General features: G+C 42.6%; 1 protein-coding gene across 1 annotated transcript in view; it reads right to left on the bottom strand.

Moving 5' to 3' along the window:
* Nucleotides 1–79: 79 nt before the first annotated feature.
* lrmp (lymphoid-restricted membrane protein) overlaps nucleotides 80–18,261 on the bottom strand; it is a gene marked incomplete at its 5' end in the record, with an annotated part of 28,751 nt that continues 10,569 nt past the window's right edge. The window contains 23 exons of the mRNA XM_079236065.1: nucleotides 80–920; nucleotides 1,220–1,368; nucleotides 1,870–1,896; nucleotides 2,730–2,858; nucleotides 3,797–3,895; nucleotides 4,167–4,225; nucleotides 4,681–4,749; nucleotides 4,838–4,878; nucleotides 5,110–5,257; nucleotides 5,348–5,482; nucleotides 5,812–5,952; nucleotides 6,322–6,349; nucleotides 6,462–6,516; nucleotides 6,634–6,709; nucleotides 7,559–7,734; nucleotides 7,855–7,943; nucleotides 8,174–8,220; nucleotides 10,380–10,464; nucleotides 11,058–11,217; nucleotides 11,740–11,839; nucleotides 14,524–14,576; nucleotides 15,932–16,166; nucleotides 16,949–17,060. Coding sequence (XP_079092191.1) covers nucleotides 778–920; nucleotides 1,220–1,368; nucleotides 1,870–1,896; nucleotides 2,730–2,858; nucleotides 3,797–3,895; nucleotides 4,167–4,225; nucleotides 4,681–4,749; nucleotides 4,838–4,878; nucleotides 5,110–5,257; nucleotides 5,348–5,482; nucleotides 5,812–5,952; nucleotides 6,322–6,349; nucleotides 6,462–6,516; nucleotides 6,634–6,709; nucleotides 7,559–7,734; nucleotides 7,855–7,943; nucleotides 8,174–8,220; nucleotides 10,380–10,464; nucleotides 11,058–11,217; nucleotides 11,740–11,839; nucleotides 14,524–14,576; nucleotides 15,932–16,166; nucleotides 16,949–17,060 — 2,356 coding nt within the window. The 3' untranslated portion in view covers nucleotides 80–777. The remainder of the gene's footprint in view (nucleotides 921–1,219; nucleotides 1,369–1,869; nucleotides 1,897–2,729; nucleotides 2,859–3,796; nucleotides 3,896–4,166; nucleotides 4,226–4,680; nucleotides 4,750–4,837; nucleotides 4,879–5,109; nucleotides 5,258–5,347; nucleotides 5,483–5,811; nucleotides 5,953–6,321; nucleotides 6,350–6,461; nucleotides 6,517–6,633; nucleotides 6,710–7,558; nucleotides 7,735–7,854; nucleotides 7,944–8,173; nucleotides 8,221–10,379; nucleotides 10,465–11,057; nucleotides 11,218–11,739; nucleotides 11,840–14,523; nucleotides 14,577–15,931; nucleotides 16,167–16,948; nucleotides 17,061–18,261) is intronic.

Consider the following 18,261-nt stretch of genomic DNA (forward strand, 5'->3'; position numbering starts at 1 on the left):
CACGCATCTTCTTTGGAACATACAAAAGAGTATGAAGTTGAAAACGGTGACAAACACAGCAAGAACTTAAAGTGGAAAAAAAAAAAAAGAAACCTTTGGTGTTAAGACTGGAACAATGCAGAAGTATAACTTAACAAAAATAAAAAGATGTTCACAAACCCCCACTCAAATCTAACAAACTCATAAATACAGATTTTTAACATTTTTAAAACACTTAGAATGAAAGTTTTATTACCAGTGTTCATAGACTTAAAAGTTATAAAATATTCTCGGCAATATTCCATTAAAAAGGCTGACAGTCCCCTCCTGTTTCCTCAAGTGCATGAAATGCATCTAAAAAGCCACGCGGCACAAATAGAGCCATCGTCCATGAGGCCTTCATTCTGATGACGTCGTGACATGATTGGTCAGCGCTGTACCGGCTCTGATGATCAAGGCTGCGTCATAATGTGATGAGGACGTTGAGCAGCTTGTAAAAGGACATTGGTTTCCACCACGCGGAACTGCTTCTTCTCTTATAAACAGACAAACTCATATACACACACACACACACAGACTAATTTAGCAAACGTGATGTGATGCATAACATCCTCCAAAGGGTTAACTAGCCCCCCCCGAGGCCCGGCCTGTGCGGTCAATGCCAGTCTTGTTTTAGGAAATCTTCTGGCACCGGTAAAGATCCCAACAGCCTCCGCTGTACCATCACCACCCCGGTGCACGGATCATTTCTGCAGAGGGCCGATGGGCAGTAACACCATGTACCCCCGGGTCTCGGGGTTAGACGGGAGGCTGTCCGTTGTGCCGGAGCCCCGTGTAGGGCCACAGCAGCTGCTGGATGGTCATCCAGGAGTCCCCGGTCCCCACGGGGGCCGCATCGACCGCTGGCTGCATCACCAGGCTGGCCAGCAGAGCCAGGAGACCTGCAGGTTGAACCAGGAATATTTACTCGTACACGGAATGAGACGCTACCATCATTCGTGCTGTATTGGGAAAATGTCTACAGACAGCTGCTCCCGCATTAAAAACGAGTACGACCAGCTGTGTCATTATGTTTGGAGCACGGACAGAACTGTTTACCAAAACAAGGAGCAAACTCAAACCTTTAAAAATAGTGAACTCCTGTATTGTAAGCAATGCACATACATAGAGGAATCCTCTCTAGTTGAATATAAAAAGAGCAATAAAATAAATAAATGAATACTAAAAACAAACCGATTACCTGCTAGCACCACCACCATCGCCAACCAAAGCCAGACACCCCGGCCACCTCTGGCGACTGCTGCAGCCGCCCGGGAAGAGGTCAGGCTGTGGGACAGAGACGGGGCCATGCCAGGATCTGTGGACGTGGGGCTGGAGGAGGGGCTCGGACTACAGGTGAAAGAATAACATGTTAGCACGTGAGGACAGGGAGAATTCTTTAAAAAATTGGTCCAAGATAAAAGCAAAAGACAGAATAAGTTGCCACAAAAAAACTCATGTGGTAGCCAATGGGTGGCAGGCGGTGAATTAGCTGCAGCTTAATGCAAGCTAATGAAATTCATTTTTACCACCGGTCTCAAAACAGTGTCAAAGATGCAACACCATCCACATCAGCATAATTAGAAAAGCCGTCAGCAGCACAATTAAGGGCGGTTGGCATGGAGGTGGGTTGGAGCATCGAATGGTAAAGGCGAAGGCAGCTGGCAATTTTGGCCTGGGCTCTGTCAACAGTAGGAGTGCTGCTTCAAATCACTTTACAGCCATGAAGAGAGTCACTGCAAGCGGCCTTTGATTGGCACTCATTTGACAAATTGCATGCATTTATTGGATTTTTAGACTGATAGAATCCACAAGCACTTCCACTTTGGACTCTCCTCCCTGCACACTTACAGCATTACAAACAGCTCATCCTGACTCCTGAGCAATGTGGAGGGAGGAAAAGAGGAAAGGACAGTTCAGAACAAAACGTGATTCATTTGCACAAAACACTCAGTTGCCCCAGAAAAATAGAGCAACAGTCCAAGTGTAGTAGTTTGCACATAAACAAGTGTTAGTGGCCGGTCATGTTAGTAAATGACAGAAGACGAAGCAGAGAAAAGGACTTAGTCAGTTAAATGCCGTGTTAGCCGCACACTGAAAATCAGAACTTGAGATCCATGCATGAAGCACAAACCACGAAGCGTCAACAATCCAGACACTGATCTTAAGGCCGCAGGAAATTGGTCGTTTTCTGGCCCTCCAAGTAAAAACGCTCTGTTAACATGATTAAAAGCCGCTGAGCCCCTGGAGAAAAGAAGAAGCTAGTCCAGCACGGACCCATAGAATGAAAGAGTTTCATCACTTAGGAGGTTCCATATACACTCGCAACTTATCTTTTTTATTTTGTTTCTTTTTTAACAAATAAATCATAATTTCATATGAACTAATGTATAATTTGTTCAATATAATGGTGTCTCGAAATGCATTAAAGATGAAGTCCCTGCCAGATCTAACAGGGATTATGTAAATAAAATAAAATAAAAAACATTACAGGGACTGAGACGTACTACTGGACACGTTGATGTGTCGTGTGACGTCAGAGGGGAAAAACAATACAGCTACACGTAGAATAATAATATCTAATAGGTCACAGATGATCTCGGGTACTGGAACCTCGCTAGAGCGACATGGGGAACTCTTCCACTATGCAGCTAGCCTCTTAGCCTTTCTGGCAGAAAGTGGTGCTGCAGTAGGCATTTGGTCGGACTAACGTCTTGAGGGGCAAAATGAAGGAGGTGAGTTTGCTGCCCAGCTCACTGAGACTGGACCTCCTCTTCTCTGCCACCGGCTCGTCCTTCGGCTCGTCCTCCGGCTGGCAGTCGGCGTTGTCGTAGGCCATCCTGTGGGCATGCGCGCGTCAGGCATTCACAAACACTGTTCAGTTGCACATTACAATACAAGCATGGCTGCATAACCACACCCATTCTGTATGTGCACATGCACACTTCATGCACAGGCAGCCAACAACATGTTCACTGATTAACACTCTTGCTGTACACACGGGTACTTTAGAGATCCCTGCAATAAAAATAACTCATGCCCAGCAATTCCACTTACATGCTCCAATATTATATCATAAACCCACAAAGCAATTTCACAACCTTTCAGATATTTGGCGAGCATTAAAAGTGCTTTGTATCTCCGAAGCATCAATTTGGACTGAGCTATATCAAATAAAATCCTCTCACCTCGTCCAAACATTTGAAAGCCACATGATGCCAAGAAAAAAACAAAAAAACAAAAAACTCCAGTTTTTCCCTTACATAAAAGGAAAAAATTTGCTCAATTTGGAAAACATCAAAAAGACTGTTTGCTTCTGATAAACACTTTCCCATGCGAGGGACCAGATGCATGAAAGATGGCTGCCGTGTGATAGCATCACAAACTAAAGGTTTCAGGTTTGTCTTACATTTGTCTGCATTACGTTACACTGCGTTCGGGTCAATCGTCTGACACTCCCAAAAGAAACTCTGTTGCGTGCCCATTTCCTTGATAGCTAGGGAGGACGAGAGTTGATCACAACCCGTTTCACCTTCTGAAGCGTTTTAAGAATTCTGAAAATTATTTCCATTCAACATCCACTCCAAAGTGTTTTGGAAAAATGTAAACTTGACCACAACAAAAGTAAAATCGCCTGAAAGATCTCAGAATCCTTTACTGTCGGCCTGACTAACGATGTCCCACTAGAAAGCGGCCATCTTTATGCATCTGGAGCCACAGTGAAACATGTGTGCGCCGCAGCCAGCGTGGTGGTGGCCTCCTTCTTGGCATGTCTTACCCCTTCATCATGAGAGAGGGCTCTTCAGTGTCAAGCCAGGCCGCAGAACTAACAAAGCGCTTTAGTGGGGGGCGCGCGCCGCTCTTCCCCGCCACATTCCTGGAAACCATCGTTATCACATAAGGCCACAACAACTCTTGTGTCATGGAACAGCAAGCGTTTGTGGGCTTTAAAAAGCTAACGCCAGTAGCTTCCTGCAAATCAACAATGCTGGTGTGTTTTTTAAAAAAAGTAGAGTTATTTAAAACAGTCCTAAAACTTTTTATTTAAACGCACACTCCCCTTCACATACAGACTAAATCGTTTTTAACCTCAATCCAGAATCCAGGCATATTTAACCCACACATAAAAACACTTTCAAATAACCTACCATGGGGATCGCCTGGTCAGTCTCTCCGTTTCATTCTCTGAGCCGTCTTGTGTTTTGGTCTGTGGTGGGAAGATCAAACAGTAAGAGTCGGGAGTCGAGACAAAAATGCTCCTTTGCAAAACAAAAAACATTCATTTAAACCTGGTTCCATACACTTAACATTTCATGTTTAAACCTAATCTGACAATGTTCATGCACCACACGGGTGACATTGAAAGCAATTCTAAAAAGCAATGGGAATTGTATCTTAAAAACGCAAAGATAACTTAACTATGGAGGATGCAATCAATGCGTTTATACAAACATTCTTTGGACACTTTTGGGATCAATTCTTTTTAACTCATCAACCTATGGAGCAATCTGCACTCCAGCGAACAGGATGCCTCCTTTGTAGTGAAGCATTTTGGATGAACTGTATTGTATTACTAGTGCAAAAAGCACACTTGCTGGCTAAACTGAAGGTCATGCTACGTGTGGTCTCTCGTTGGACAAGCGATGGCAGCACCGTCCTCACCATGTCGAAGTGCATGTTGGCTCCACCGGAGCGGGGGATTGCCGCTATGCTGACGCGCCGGGTCGAAGACTGTTGGAGGAAAGGAAAAAGATAAATGACTTTATAAACACACATGAACATTACTGTTGAGATCATATGTAACCCAACTGCAGCTGACCTTATAGTATTGCGTTGTCTGCTTCTTGCCACGGAAGTCATCTGTAAAGAAGAAACTGTTTAGTCATCATTAACGAGTAAGCCTCAATTATATATTACACACACACACACACACACACACACACACACACACACAGAGTACAGAGCAAGCATTGTATGGAGCAACAAAACTCACAGCTACAATAAAAATCCAAATCAGCATATTCAATTTGTGACAAGGGATGCAACTGGAAACTTCAGCCTTAAAATTTACTGCACCTGTAACCACTCTACCTCTTTCCGTTTGGGATCCAAACGACCTCTCGTTCTGCATGAGCGCCTCCCTCAGCTCCAGCAGCTCGGCGTGCTCCTTAGTGTACATCCTCCTCAGGTTCTCCACATGCTGGATCATCACCTCCACGGCCTTACCAATACGACTCTCCTGACATTCACATACACACGGCTCCATTAAAAGCATCAGAACCAACATTATCAAACTAATTGTCGACAACACAAACACACATTATCCCACCTGGTGAATTGCTCCGAGCATCTCGGAGCGACTGGACACCCGGGCCATGGACTGGATGAGGATGTCCAGGTTCTTCTGGAGCCGCTGGATGATCTCCACGGACTGGTTTTCGTCCTCACACAGAGGAGTCAGAGCCTGGGATGAGACAGCAGAAGAGAGAGAAAAGACCAGGAGACACAAATGAAGAACCATTGCACCCGTCAGGAGAATTAACTTTAGAAGATTTTTATTGATTTAGGATAATTGTCTACATTGTATAATCAACACAACAGGAAAGATGCAGAACAAGATATAACATCCGTTCCCTCTACTATATGCTGACGCCTGCAAGACTAAACAGCCAAAAATGCAGAATATAAATCAGTGAAAAGAATGAGAACGTAAATAAAATTACACATGGCAAAATGAAATGATTGTGCTTCATTCATAAAAAGCTTGAAAGTTAGATACACATGTAGACTGACCTGCAGTAAGCCCTTACAGCTGGACACCTCCCTGCGGACATTTTCCTCAGCCAGGTCACGTGACCTCTCCTCCAGCCGGAGTCTCTTCTCCAAGGTGAACATGTCGCACTTGAAGCCCAATGCCAGACGCTGGAACTCAGCCTGGATTTATTTTTTTTGGGAGGGGGTGGGGGGTTAAATTTTGGCACTCACTGCTGGACACATACTGTACTAGACACTTTTCTAGTAGCATTTCCTTGTTTGAATAAGATAAGAGCTTTTCCCTATCAAAGACAGCATCATTGTTCTGGCGGAAAGGTTGCACCAGATAAACCATGAAACTCCTGCACTTCCCTCTAGAAAAACCTCACGTTTCAATATGTGGCTTTTAGAATCTAATCTCAAACACACATACTCCCTCAAAAAATGTCCAGTTTATAGTACAAAAGGATAAAAGAAATTGTCCTTTACACAGCAATTGCTTGCATCATTAATGATAGACACAGCTCCATGATCTAATGGCATACATACCTCGATCTCCTTGTCATTAGGCAACAGGCTGCAGATAAAGAGATGACAATGGAGACTCTGTGACAAGTCTTAATACATAAACACATGGATGGTGATGGATTTAAGAGTCACGTTGTGTTATAATGATAATTTGCTCGGACCTCTTCCGGTCCTCTTTAGAGGCGTCATCGGTGTCCGAGATCTTTGACGTCTCAGCTAGAAATGGAAATGATAAGCAGGCGTTTGGCACAACAGACGCTCAAATGATGCAATCACAATAAAATACCATGAAATATTATATGACTGTGTAAAACAAATATATATTACACATACATTCCTTCTCAGTAGCCATGCTTCTCTCACTTTGGTCCTCCTGGGCCTTGGGCTCCTCGATGCTGCGTGACAGCTCCTGCAGGATCGAGACAAACTTTACTTCCTTTCTCGGCTCGTTCTCCCTCTTCTGACCTCCTTTTAACTCCAATCCCGCCATGCTCACATTGCCCTCAACTTCCATATTGCTCCCTTCACTAGCTCCAGCCCTACTCTGAACGTGAAGATTCAAAGCAGCTTGCATCGTAGCTGGATATTGATTGCGAGTGATCTGATCGAGAGGAGCCAAAGTGAACGATTGAATGTACTCTACCCTCCTCCCTCTCTCTACCTCCCTTTCATAAACTTACTCACTCACACAGCTGGAAAGACAGCATTTCTCTTCAGGTCAAAATGTCACGTTGAATGAGACTATTTGCCAATCTTAATCACTGACAAGGAAACAGAATCTAAACCATAGATAAATAATACAAGTTTTAGATAAAAGTTTTAGATAATAAAAGCTTTTTCATTCAAGGGAGTTTCATTCAATCTACTCTAAGCTTGTTTTGCGCTAAACTCAGAATACAATAAGAAAATATATAAAAAAAATAATAATGGTGCATTATGAAGTAAATATAAAACTGACTTGTACATGGGATGGCTCTTTACTTTTATAATTTATTGTTTGTATTACAAACACCACCTGCTACAAACTCTAAACTCCATGTAGGGCCTTGGTGGTAGATAGAATGATTATTGCTATACAATTTGACTGCTATTTATATAAAAAGAAAAAGTTATTGTATCGCAAAAACTACTGTATAATGACCCAGATTCACGCAAGAGCAATAATCAACTCCAACAGCAGGCATGCAAATGACTTTAATGTGAAAGTATTAATCCAGTCAGTCAGTTGAGAAGAAAGTGGGAGAAGAGCAGGTCTTACCAGTTCCCTCTTATTTTTGGCCTTTTTGGCTGCACTATCCTCCGATTGGCTGGGGTCAGAGGTCACGCTGCCCAAGCCGCTCTCCGATTGGTTGGCATGTGTGACGGGCGGTCCTGACTGAGTCGGGCTGCTGTCAGAGAAGGTGGTCGCTGCGCTGCTGGTCAGCCGGTCTGTCCCTGGAAGGAAGAGTTAGCGTGTGGGTGGTCAAAGTTACACGTGGATGCAAGAAGGCGGCTTAGAAATGTCAAGCTCTCTCCTCATCTCCTTCACACACACATTCAAGCTTTTCTTCCTACCTTCCATGCTGGCGGCTACTGTTGGCACCTCGGCTGTACCGTCCTGCACGCTCTCCTCCTCTTCCACCAACACAGGTAGCAGACACGTGCTGGAACACGCATACAATGCATCTTTAAACACAATACTGTCTAAAAATAAATAAAAAACTACTAATCTAAACCTTAATGTGTCTAAAAAAAAAGAAAAAACAGTTCTCCAATCTCCCTTAGCAGAAATCAACCAAATCTAAAGAGTCATTGCCGTTGTTGGAGAGTGACAGTGTGAAAACCCTGAGAGTTCAAAAGGTTTCCTGAGCCAACAGTTGAGTGAGTCGCTCACCCGTCCTCCGCTGCTGATCGGTCCGCCGACTGGTCCCGGCTCAGGCTCTGAGATGGACAACAGGGAGAGAAGGAGGGAGGGGGTGAGAAAAAGACAGGTGGCCTTGCAGTGCATTTTTTCTGCCCCACATAACAAGAAATGGTCAATGATTAAAAGACTCACATACATCCATGTAGTGTACCTGTCCCATGGCAGTGAAATGCTATCTAAGCTCTACAGTGTGTCGAACAGAAATAGTGGACCGATTGCTTATATAATGTGTTGCTTCATGGAGAGCCCTGCAGCTCTGTGAGTGTGTGAGAGAGGTCCTCACACAACAAGTGGTGCAGGCTAGAGGTGGACTCGGGCATACACAATGTGTGAACACACACACACACACACACACACACACACACACACACACACACACACACACACACACACACACACACACACACACACACACACACACACACACAAAATGGAGCAAGGAGAGCACTCGGAGCAATGCAATGGGATATTGTGTAATGAGAATGCATAATATCCGCTTGACACAGCTCAAAATAGTCTAATCCAAGTAGACTTCAATGTCATTTTACAGCCAAAGAAACTCACGCAAAACACTGGCGGCTCCTCTGTTACCTCTTTGCAGCATCACAACTGGTATCAGATTCAAATCAAACATTGTTTATTAATGTGATTGAATGTCCTTCCTATAGCTATATTCCAAACGTTGAAATCATCCAATCCCATAAAATGTTGTTCTTCTTTCCTAGATAATACAGTGATAGGGAATTTCCATTCTTGCACATTAATGTTAATTAATTTTAGAAATGGTAAATGTCACATTTGTTGAGTAACAGCACAACATAACATGTTTTTCAATTTTATTCAATTATGCCATCTTATGTTGAATCATTTCAAAATATTAATAGAGAGATGATACCATGTTTATACTTCCTACCACCAACATAAACATGGGGAGTCCTATGAACATATCTTCCATTTACAAGTAAAATGGTGTAATGAATATTTAAATATATCCAAATGATTGTGTTAAGAAACTCAACTCTGTCTCTTAGTGGATTAAAACCAGATTCTTAAATAAAAAGAAACCTTGATTTGGCAGAAAACCTTTCTTGACCCTGCTTCAATGAGGGTGAAACTGCATTTTATTGACTTATCAAACACACACAGCCTTTCTTGGCTGCCTCAGACTATTCTCTCAGCAGGGAGGCAGTCCAGCAGATAGGGGACTAAATAAACCGAGCTGATCAATCTCTCAGCAGGATGCAAACCAGACTGGTGAAACGGCATCACAACACAGCCTCGGACATGAAAACACTGCAAGCCCGTCTGAGGTTGGACATAATTACCGTGAAGCAATCGCATTGTATAGCTCACACATCAAAGCACCCCATTGTAAACACTAATTGGTCCAGATATACAGAGGATACAGGGCTGATCTACTGTGTCCACGCTTTGCTAATGAGCTTTGGAACATCACAGTTGTCTTTTTTGACGAATTAGTCTGCTTTTGTACTGGTTGTAATCATATTTGGTTCGTCGATGGGACACAAAAACTACCTGCCAGCAATTTTAATAATAAATGAGTCACGCAAGTAATTTATCGAGCAAAAATGCCAAACATTTGTCGTTTCAGCTTCTCAAATGTGAACTGTTTAAAAACCAAAAGGGATTCAGGTCAGAATGATTGTGTAAATCAAACTCAATGAAAATTTAAAATTTGCATGCTGGCAAATTCAGATAGCGTCTTTACATTTTTTACAGAGAGATTAAAAAAAAAAATTCAACAAAACTTCATTAAAAAATAAAACTTAAAAAAAAGGATTCATCAAGGCCCTTCAACATTGAGACCTTGGTAAGCATGTAGTATTCGCCTACCTTGGCAACAGAGTTCAGGGAAGCAGATGGTCCATCTATGAGTCATAGGCTTGAGCAGTGATTGATTTACCTTGAATTTTCCCCTTTATTTGACACATTTTCCTTGCCCAGAGCGAGGACTCCCTCTCAGCCTTTCTGTGGGGAAAGCCAGCCCTCGCCCTGCCTAATGAACACCCCCTCACTTAAAAAAACACACCTACTGTCACTCAGCTAGACCACAGATAAAGTGGCAGAGAGAAAAGAAAGACGCAGGGTGAAAATGAGGAAGGGGACAGAGGAAGTTGTATTCCCTCATGCATTAAAACACTTCTCTGCTACTAACCTTAGTACGAATCATGGCTGCTGTGCTCGAGTCCGCCTGGCCTTCTTTCTCTTCTCCCGTGTGGTGCTCACTGGTCGGTTGGGTGCTGCCCACAGGTGAAAGGTCAAAAGGTCAAGCACCATCCATTTTCTTATTCTTGATTTATAAATGATACACGTTCTATCTACGTAATGAGAAGCAACTGTTAAAGTATGAAACGGTAAGAAAGATGAGGAACAGCTTTCGTCTCTTTGTAGCAGGACTGCGTCTATGCAAAGCGTCGCTGCAAAAATACTAATTAGCCTGTGCACACTCCTCCCACAGCGAAGAAAATACCCATTTGACTAGCAAATGTGGACCAAGTCGCATGGAAATGCACGAAACTCGAAAATGGTGAAGGCAACTGTGAGTATTGCGGCTAACGCCTGTCAACTTCAAACCTAGCAGGGAGGGATAGTTCATACAGCTTTGAAAATAAGTCAGGATGTGGGTAGAGGCTCTGTGGTAATGTCAATTTCCTGACTATGGAAACCTCAGTTTTCTGCCTTTTAGGTGGGATTAGCCAATCCAAAAAGCACCAACTGAACAGGTGCATCTGCGGATAAAGTTCCTGTTTAGGTATGATGAAGAGATGGTAATTTGGATTTTCATCGGAAGAAAGGCAATCCAACACTGAATAAATACATAATAATCATTCACCTCTCAGGCTGGGTAATAGTCTCATCTGGTCCAGGTGATGTGCTGCTGGGAGGAAACATCTGGGCTGCTGTGGTGCTAAGTGTGACAGTTTGTTCCGGTTCAGACGAGTTGCTCAAATTTTGGGTTTGACCACAGGAGGGAGACTCTGCAGTCCCTAGAGCTAGACAAGAGAAAAACATAGCAAAGCATTATTAATACAGTGATCAAAGAACTACAGTATTACAGCTCAGTGTGACCTGCATGGACAGATGTATTGTATTTAAATGTAGTGGGAAATTAAAATTAAAAACCTTTTTTAAACATCCAAGAACATTTTTCTCCATGTAGTTTATATGGAAAGTAAAATAGTCAGTAATAAGTAAACACAAATCAACAATCACAAACTGACATTCAGTTAATAAAATGTGTGTTGCAGTCACCAAGTACATGACTTTACAAAAGCAGTCAAGACATTTTACCAAAATGACTAAACAAATAAAACAATGTTCATACATTCTCTCCTCTAAACAAACAGCAAATGTACCAAGTGAGTCAGGAAATGACTCACTCTTTTGTTAAGTTGTAAATACTGGCAGCAGAGCGACTAGCTGACAGTTGGGGGAGGACAAAGTTAAAACCGAAAGATGATGTATGAGCCGCATAGAGAGAGAGAGAGAGCGAGAGCGAGAAGCAGAGGTCTTACCGTTGTTCTCCGAGTGGAGCAGATCAGGGAGAGCATCCGCCTCTGGGTGTCTAATGCTGACAGCTTGTGAGTGGGTGCTCAATGGCACTGCTGCCTCCTGCTAAAACACACGCGCACACACACATAAAAAAAAAAGATAAATATTCAAAGAGGGAAAGGGGTGAAAAGATCAAATCAGCAACAAACATTAACCATGTAGCAAACAGCCGGCACACAGTCAATAGAAACAAATCTTTGTCAGATGAGAAGACGCTGCATAAGGAGTGGAAAAAAAAATCTAACAGCTGACAGACAGCACAAAGCATCCGTTCCATCAGTGGTGGATTGTTGGAAAGACCCCCAATTACCGTCATCTTCATCAGAATTCAAAAGCAAACGTCACTTTACCGACTGCAGCGATGGAGTGTTTAAATTAGTTTTAAAAACCTTGCAGGGATGAAACTAATTTGCCATTGCAGACCGGAAGCGAGTAGAATGCATAACATCCAAAATCATGAAGTGTGAAAAGACATTGAGATCATAGCGTCGTAATGTGCAGTTTAGTGAACAGCAAGTAATTTCCCTTTTACCCCAGTGTGACCCGAGCGTTTCATCACAGCCATTCTATATAAGGAAGGGGACGGCTTCAGCAAAGGCAAGAACACTGCTGCCTGTGAGCGGAGGCTGTAAAGTATGACACGTGAAGAGCCATTTGGTAGGCAAATGGCAGAACAAGGAAAAGAGAGAGTGCAGAAGATTAGATTGTGAAATAATTGCGGGGAAGAGAACATAACATGTATAATGTGATAAAACGGCTCTTAGACACATCTGAAGTTGCTATATGTTATAACACATGCCAGTGACCTCTTTTTTGATGGATCGTTCAAGGACAGTCCCATTCACTTTCTTTCAATTTGAACTTTGTTTCCCTACATAGTCACCTATATGAGAAAGTGGTAGAACGTGGTTTGAGTCACCAGAATCAGAACCAACCATTCAGGAGAGAGGGGCCCTTAAAGTTGACCCAACTTGAACCAGCACTTTACCGAAAGACACAGATATCAGAAAGCTAACAAACAAGGTTATCCACAATTTCAATAAATAGACGTAGTAGACACTTCTGAAGTTGTGGCCGCTATCGGTTGAGCAACAGCAGACTTCTGAGTATAAGGTTGGATATTTTTACATTTTACTTTGAAGCCACTGGTCAAAGCTGGTGATGCTTTGCTCGTCTCGTTGGGACTTGGACAGCGTCTTCTTCTGCATGTTGCGGTGTCAACCAAATCCACCACGAGTTGATCAGGATGTCTTTGTTTCCACCCGATGCCGCTTCAGATTAAAAGACTATTTTTGAAGACGACATCAGTCTTCGAGGACTACCATCTCCTCAAGGGTTGGTCATTCTCAATCAAACCACTCATAGATTAGCATGTGTATTGTTTAAATTAAAAGAGGAGAGGTCAAAAAGGGATTGATTTGACAGAATGCCCCAACTGCATTACAATGTGGCAAAAAGTGTGATAAATGTGAAAAGACTAGATGTGCACTCTGATGAATTACCCATCTACTGCAAGGGGTTGATAATCATAACTTTAAAAAACTTCATACTTCCTTCAAAACCAGTATTAAGGAAGTGTACTGTATATTTACACGATATTCCCAGAAACGGCAAACTTCTGCATGCCAATGGAAACTCTTTTTCTTTTTCCAGTCATTAGGCCAATGTGAGCCGAGTACCAAATCTGCTTCCTGCTGACAGTTACATACCTGGCAGCTGCCAATTACAACAACAGTAATCTATTGTTGGCCTGTGAGCATGCTGAGAGACAATGTCTTGCTCAAGAGCACTTGGTGGTAGTTCTTCAGGGTGGAGATAGAAACGATCCACATTTTATGAGCAGGTGAGAGTTCAAACCAGAAAACTATCACTTGGCCTCAAATGTGCTGCAGTTTGGAAGAAGTCTCTTGTCCTCTGCAATTCTACTCTTCTTACGACGCAGCCCAGCTATAATTAATCGCAGTCTTTTCAAACCGAGTATTGTATTAGCTTGTCAAGCCACGTTTTTCCCCAAAGTCAATGACAATATGTCCGCCCATTTAAGATAATGGACAAAGCTTAGAAATCCCTAAATTATGTTGCTATGTATGCAGCAATTTCTTTTGATGCTTTGGTTTCATTTATAATATCAAGGTGATACTAAACTGTTTGTTGAAATAAAAAAGGATCCTAATCCTTAAGGGAATTGTTTACATATTCACTTAGTCACTCCACTAAGGCACAGACAGATGGGTTTCCACAAGGTCAAACCGGTGTCATCTTCTGATAATCACATGCGAGCCATCACAAATGAATTTGGGCATGTGGTTTACAGAGATTGAAAGATATCTTGTGATATATCTTGAGACCAGGCTAAAGACGAGTAGTTATTTCCTTAAAACAGTTACATAACTTCGGTTAGCAACATCTTACTGGAAATAAAGCCTTTGATGGACTTTACATTTACTCTGATATGCTATACATGCTCTAGTTAATGTTTTAAAGGATATAGAAAACTCCATTTAATAATATGCATGTTAAAGATGTCAGAAATTAAATCACTGATCTACTTACATTTTCATTAAATGTGTGCCATTTCAAGAAAATATCTTGTAAAATATTAATATTATTAAGGGGTTGAAGTATAATACAAATTCAATTAAAACAAATAAATAACATATCACATCTAGGCACAATCTCAAACATTAGCATCTTAGGCAACACATACATATAATCCTCCAACAGGAAAATGTCACATTTCAATTTACCTGCAAATATTGACAGTTCACCTCTGGCTCCGACTCTGTGCAGGCTGCATGGTCTGTAGCAGATAGAGAGAAAGAGGCAAAAAGAGACTAATTCAATTTAAGGAAAATAAAAACGACAGAGGAGCTGGAAAAAAAAGAACTACACAAACAAGCTATTCATTAAAAACCCAAACAATTGTCCACATTATCTACAGGGGTTATAACCACCCAAAACAACCCCACCTTCTACCATACAAGGTCAGACTGTCTATTATGCAAGGCATTGAGTTGAGGGAGCGGCAGAGAGGTTAAAATATCACGCATGGCTTCGGTGGCATTAATGACCACATCCACATTCTCTTTCCCTCTGCCTGCCAGCCGCTCATGCAGGCAGAGGGATGGGGGATTACTGAGCTCACTTCGTGGCCTCAGACCGGCCGTACACCTGGCCATACAAGGGCCTCGAGGAAGAGAGGATTTCACACACTGTGTCGACACACGCACTCACAACCTTTATGAAACCAGGGCCACAACAACCATAGAAGGCAGGGGTCTACTGCCAAGGGTCTCGGAGTGTGTGTATCCTTACAGTGTGTGTGCTGTCCTGGTACTTCAAGGGTGGCTGAGTGCCTTGTGACTCCCACGGATTACAGGGGGATAATCCACACACTCTCTCTCACACATACACACAAATCAACACCCAAAGACAATAACCGAGTCTGTGAGCCGTTTCCACCTGTAGAGTTTATCCTGTGAAGCACTTTGTAAGACACAATGAAACCAGAAAATTGATGCACCAGCTGGACTTGTCACAGCTTAATGTTTAACTAGTTAGTCCGAGACTAAAAACTGCTTTTGGGCTTCACAATAGAGATATAAGAGAGTAAGAAAGACTTCAATTACTAAAATATTGCCACTTACAGTAATCAATAGCAATAATGTGTATATTTATGACTAACATTAGCTGTGGTTTGAGTTTATGTTCAATTTAGGCATACCTAATCTAGAGCAATAGGAATGAGGATACAACCTAGTACTCGCACATAAATATGGTCTCAATATTATCATGCTGAGAAGAAGCAGGATGCAGTAGTTAACATTCTTGTTGCATTAAGATAGCTCAAGGCCTAATTCTACCGAGTTGGATCCAGAACTAGAAACCGGGTGCTTAGGGGTCAGAATGGGGTTACAAAAACATTAAATATATTTAGTTCATTTAGCTTGTGCTTTCTGAGGTTCCAGTTAGCTCGGGGATAATTCTGGTGCATACCAGATTTAAAAACGGCTCAATGAAGACTGAGACAGCTTTTTGAGGATTGTATCCGTTGGAAGACAATTCATATTATTCATTAATCGTGAGAATAGTTGCTAAACCGTTAAAGCTGTTGAGAAGGTGGTCATTATTGTCCACCTTCGAGTTCCCACTCACCTCGACACCCTCCTGTTGCACCGTGTCCAGACCGGGCCTCCACAGAGAGGGCAGACAGAGGAGTGGACGTTCCCCTCACTCCAGCCGTGTCCACCACCGTCCACTTCTCCTCCACGTCCTCGTCTTCACCTCTGTCTGTTCGCCCGCCCTGCTCTTTGCTGTTCCTATCGGCTAACTCGTTTTTCAGGAAGTCTTGAAGGGCAAACTCCTCATCCCAGTCCAGGTCATCTCCAGGCTGATAAATAAAAGAAAAAAAAATAAATAAATAAGTGCAACAAGAAACTGGCAAAACCAGATTGTAACAAATTCCACTGGAGGTGATGAGGCTAAAGTTCAGCAGTGACAGTTGAAAAGAACTACTAAGAAAAAAGGAACATAAGAAATGTTAAACAGCTCATATATTATCTTCTCTTCTTAAAACTGATCTTTTTGTTATTTAGCAAATCCGTTCTTCCCTGAATCAGGGCTATACTGTGTAAATTACTTCAAAGTAAGAGCTGCATTATTTTTACAAAGTCCAACTTGGTTACTGCATGCACATCCCTCTTCCCCAGCACCAAACACTGTGTTTTGCAGTTAAAACAACGGTGCTGTAATGGAAATGTTCAAGCGTGTCGGTGCATTTAGTGCGAGGAGCAGTGCGTAGGCGTGCGGTCGCATCCGATTGTGTGGGTACACATGTCCGCCAACTCGGACTCAACGCTCCTCTACCAGATACTCCATCTGTTAGAATACAGTACGAGCCGTCACTGCTCTCCAAGCAAACACTCCAATATCCAATGTTAATAAACACAAAATCGCACATGTAAATGTTTAGGTAGGAATGAATTTCAAACCCAATATGACCCGTCATGCCAGTCAATACTCAAACAGTGTAAACGTGCTTGCCTCCCAGACTGTATGTACAATGTATACGACAACAGATTAAGATATTACGTCTGAGAATAGTGAAAGCAAGTTTATTAAATATAGGTCGATAGATTTCTGCCCCATAGCCCACCCATCCTCCGCTCTGACCTCTTCCTCTGGTGCAGGTGTCTGGCATGAGGCCTCTCTGCTGTCCTGAGGGGTCTTCAGCTGCTCCAGCTCCTCGCACAGCTGCCGCTTCTGGTTCTCCTGCTCCTGCACCCTGTGTGCACAAATACAAAATTCATGTTAACTAAAAATAGCTGAGGGATTGATCTTTTTTTTTTTTTTTTTTTCAAGAGAAATGTGGAAGAAAGCCCTCCTTACATTCCAGAGAGCTATAAAAACACATTCCAGATAGCTAGAAAAGCACATTCACAGAGATCCTAGAGAAGACGGTACAGTGGACATACTGTACCCAATCCGCAGGCCCATGCAGTGTCCCATTCTGTTGCCCAGGGTGACCAGCGCCAGTTCTCCGACTGGCCAAGTTTCCTCACTTTCTTCACTTTTGTAGATCCAGTCCCAGTCCGACCCTCTAATCTCAAGACTACACCTGATCTCAAATGTGTCCTACAACAAACCCCTGATCCCAGCCCTGTCTTGGAGTCCAGTCTTACTCTGAACGGTCTGCATTAGCCCAAACGCTCCAAAGCAGGAGGTAGAACTCTACCTACAATTAGCCCTCTTGTTTTTACCAAACAATATGAACGTTCCCGAGTTCACCCTGGTAACTAAACACCTGTAAATCCAACATTGACAGCCTGAGCAGTTCTCATGTCGTCTTGTACAACTCCAACTGTTTTATATCTGAAGGGGATGGCCGTCTCCATGAAAACACATGCAAAACACACACACACACGGCTCAAGGCAAACCCATCACAGAGTCGGAGTGAAGTCCAGATTTGGCACCGACTCAGACCTGGTGAGGCCGGCCCTTTGAGGTCATTGAGGTCAGAATGATTGACAGGTCTTTCCCCCACTCAGACTGGCCAACTGAGACAGAGCTCCGGAGAGCAGAGACACCCACATGTGCAAGGGTCTGAAATTAATTAGTGTGTTATTTATGTGGAGTTTTAGTACATTTTTGAAATATATGGACTTCTGACAGGGAGACCTACTCTAATAGCAGAAAAAACATCGACTGCAAAAAAAAAAAATCTCTTTAGTTCTGCCAAGAATATTGTTTGTATTCATTTATTCAGGACCAAGGGCAATTTAAGATCCTCGAAGCTCTACAAGTACACCAACAAGCTTACAGAAATGGCTATTAGCTTGTTTGAACAAGGAAGATCAGTTAGGCTAATCAGCTAAACTTGATTAGCTCATTACACCTAGACCGCATTTTTATTCAGTACCTATTACACTGCTAGATTTAATCAGCTTCCAGCTTTCTTACTTATTCTTAAGTCTTCTTTTGTGGC

Source organism: Taurulus bubalis, assembly GCF_910589615.1.
Source record: "Taurulus bubalis genome assembly, chromosome: 20".
Taxonomy (NCBI): Eukaryota; Metazoa; Chordata; class Actinopteri; order Perciformes; family Cottidae; genus Taurulus; species Taurulus bubalis.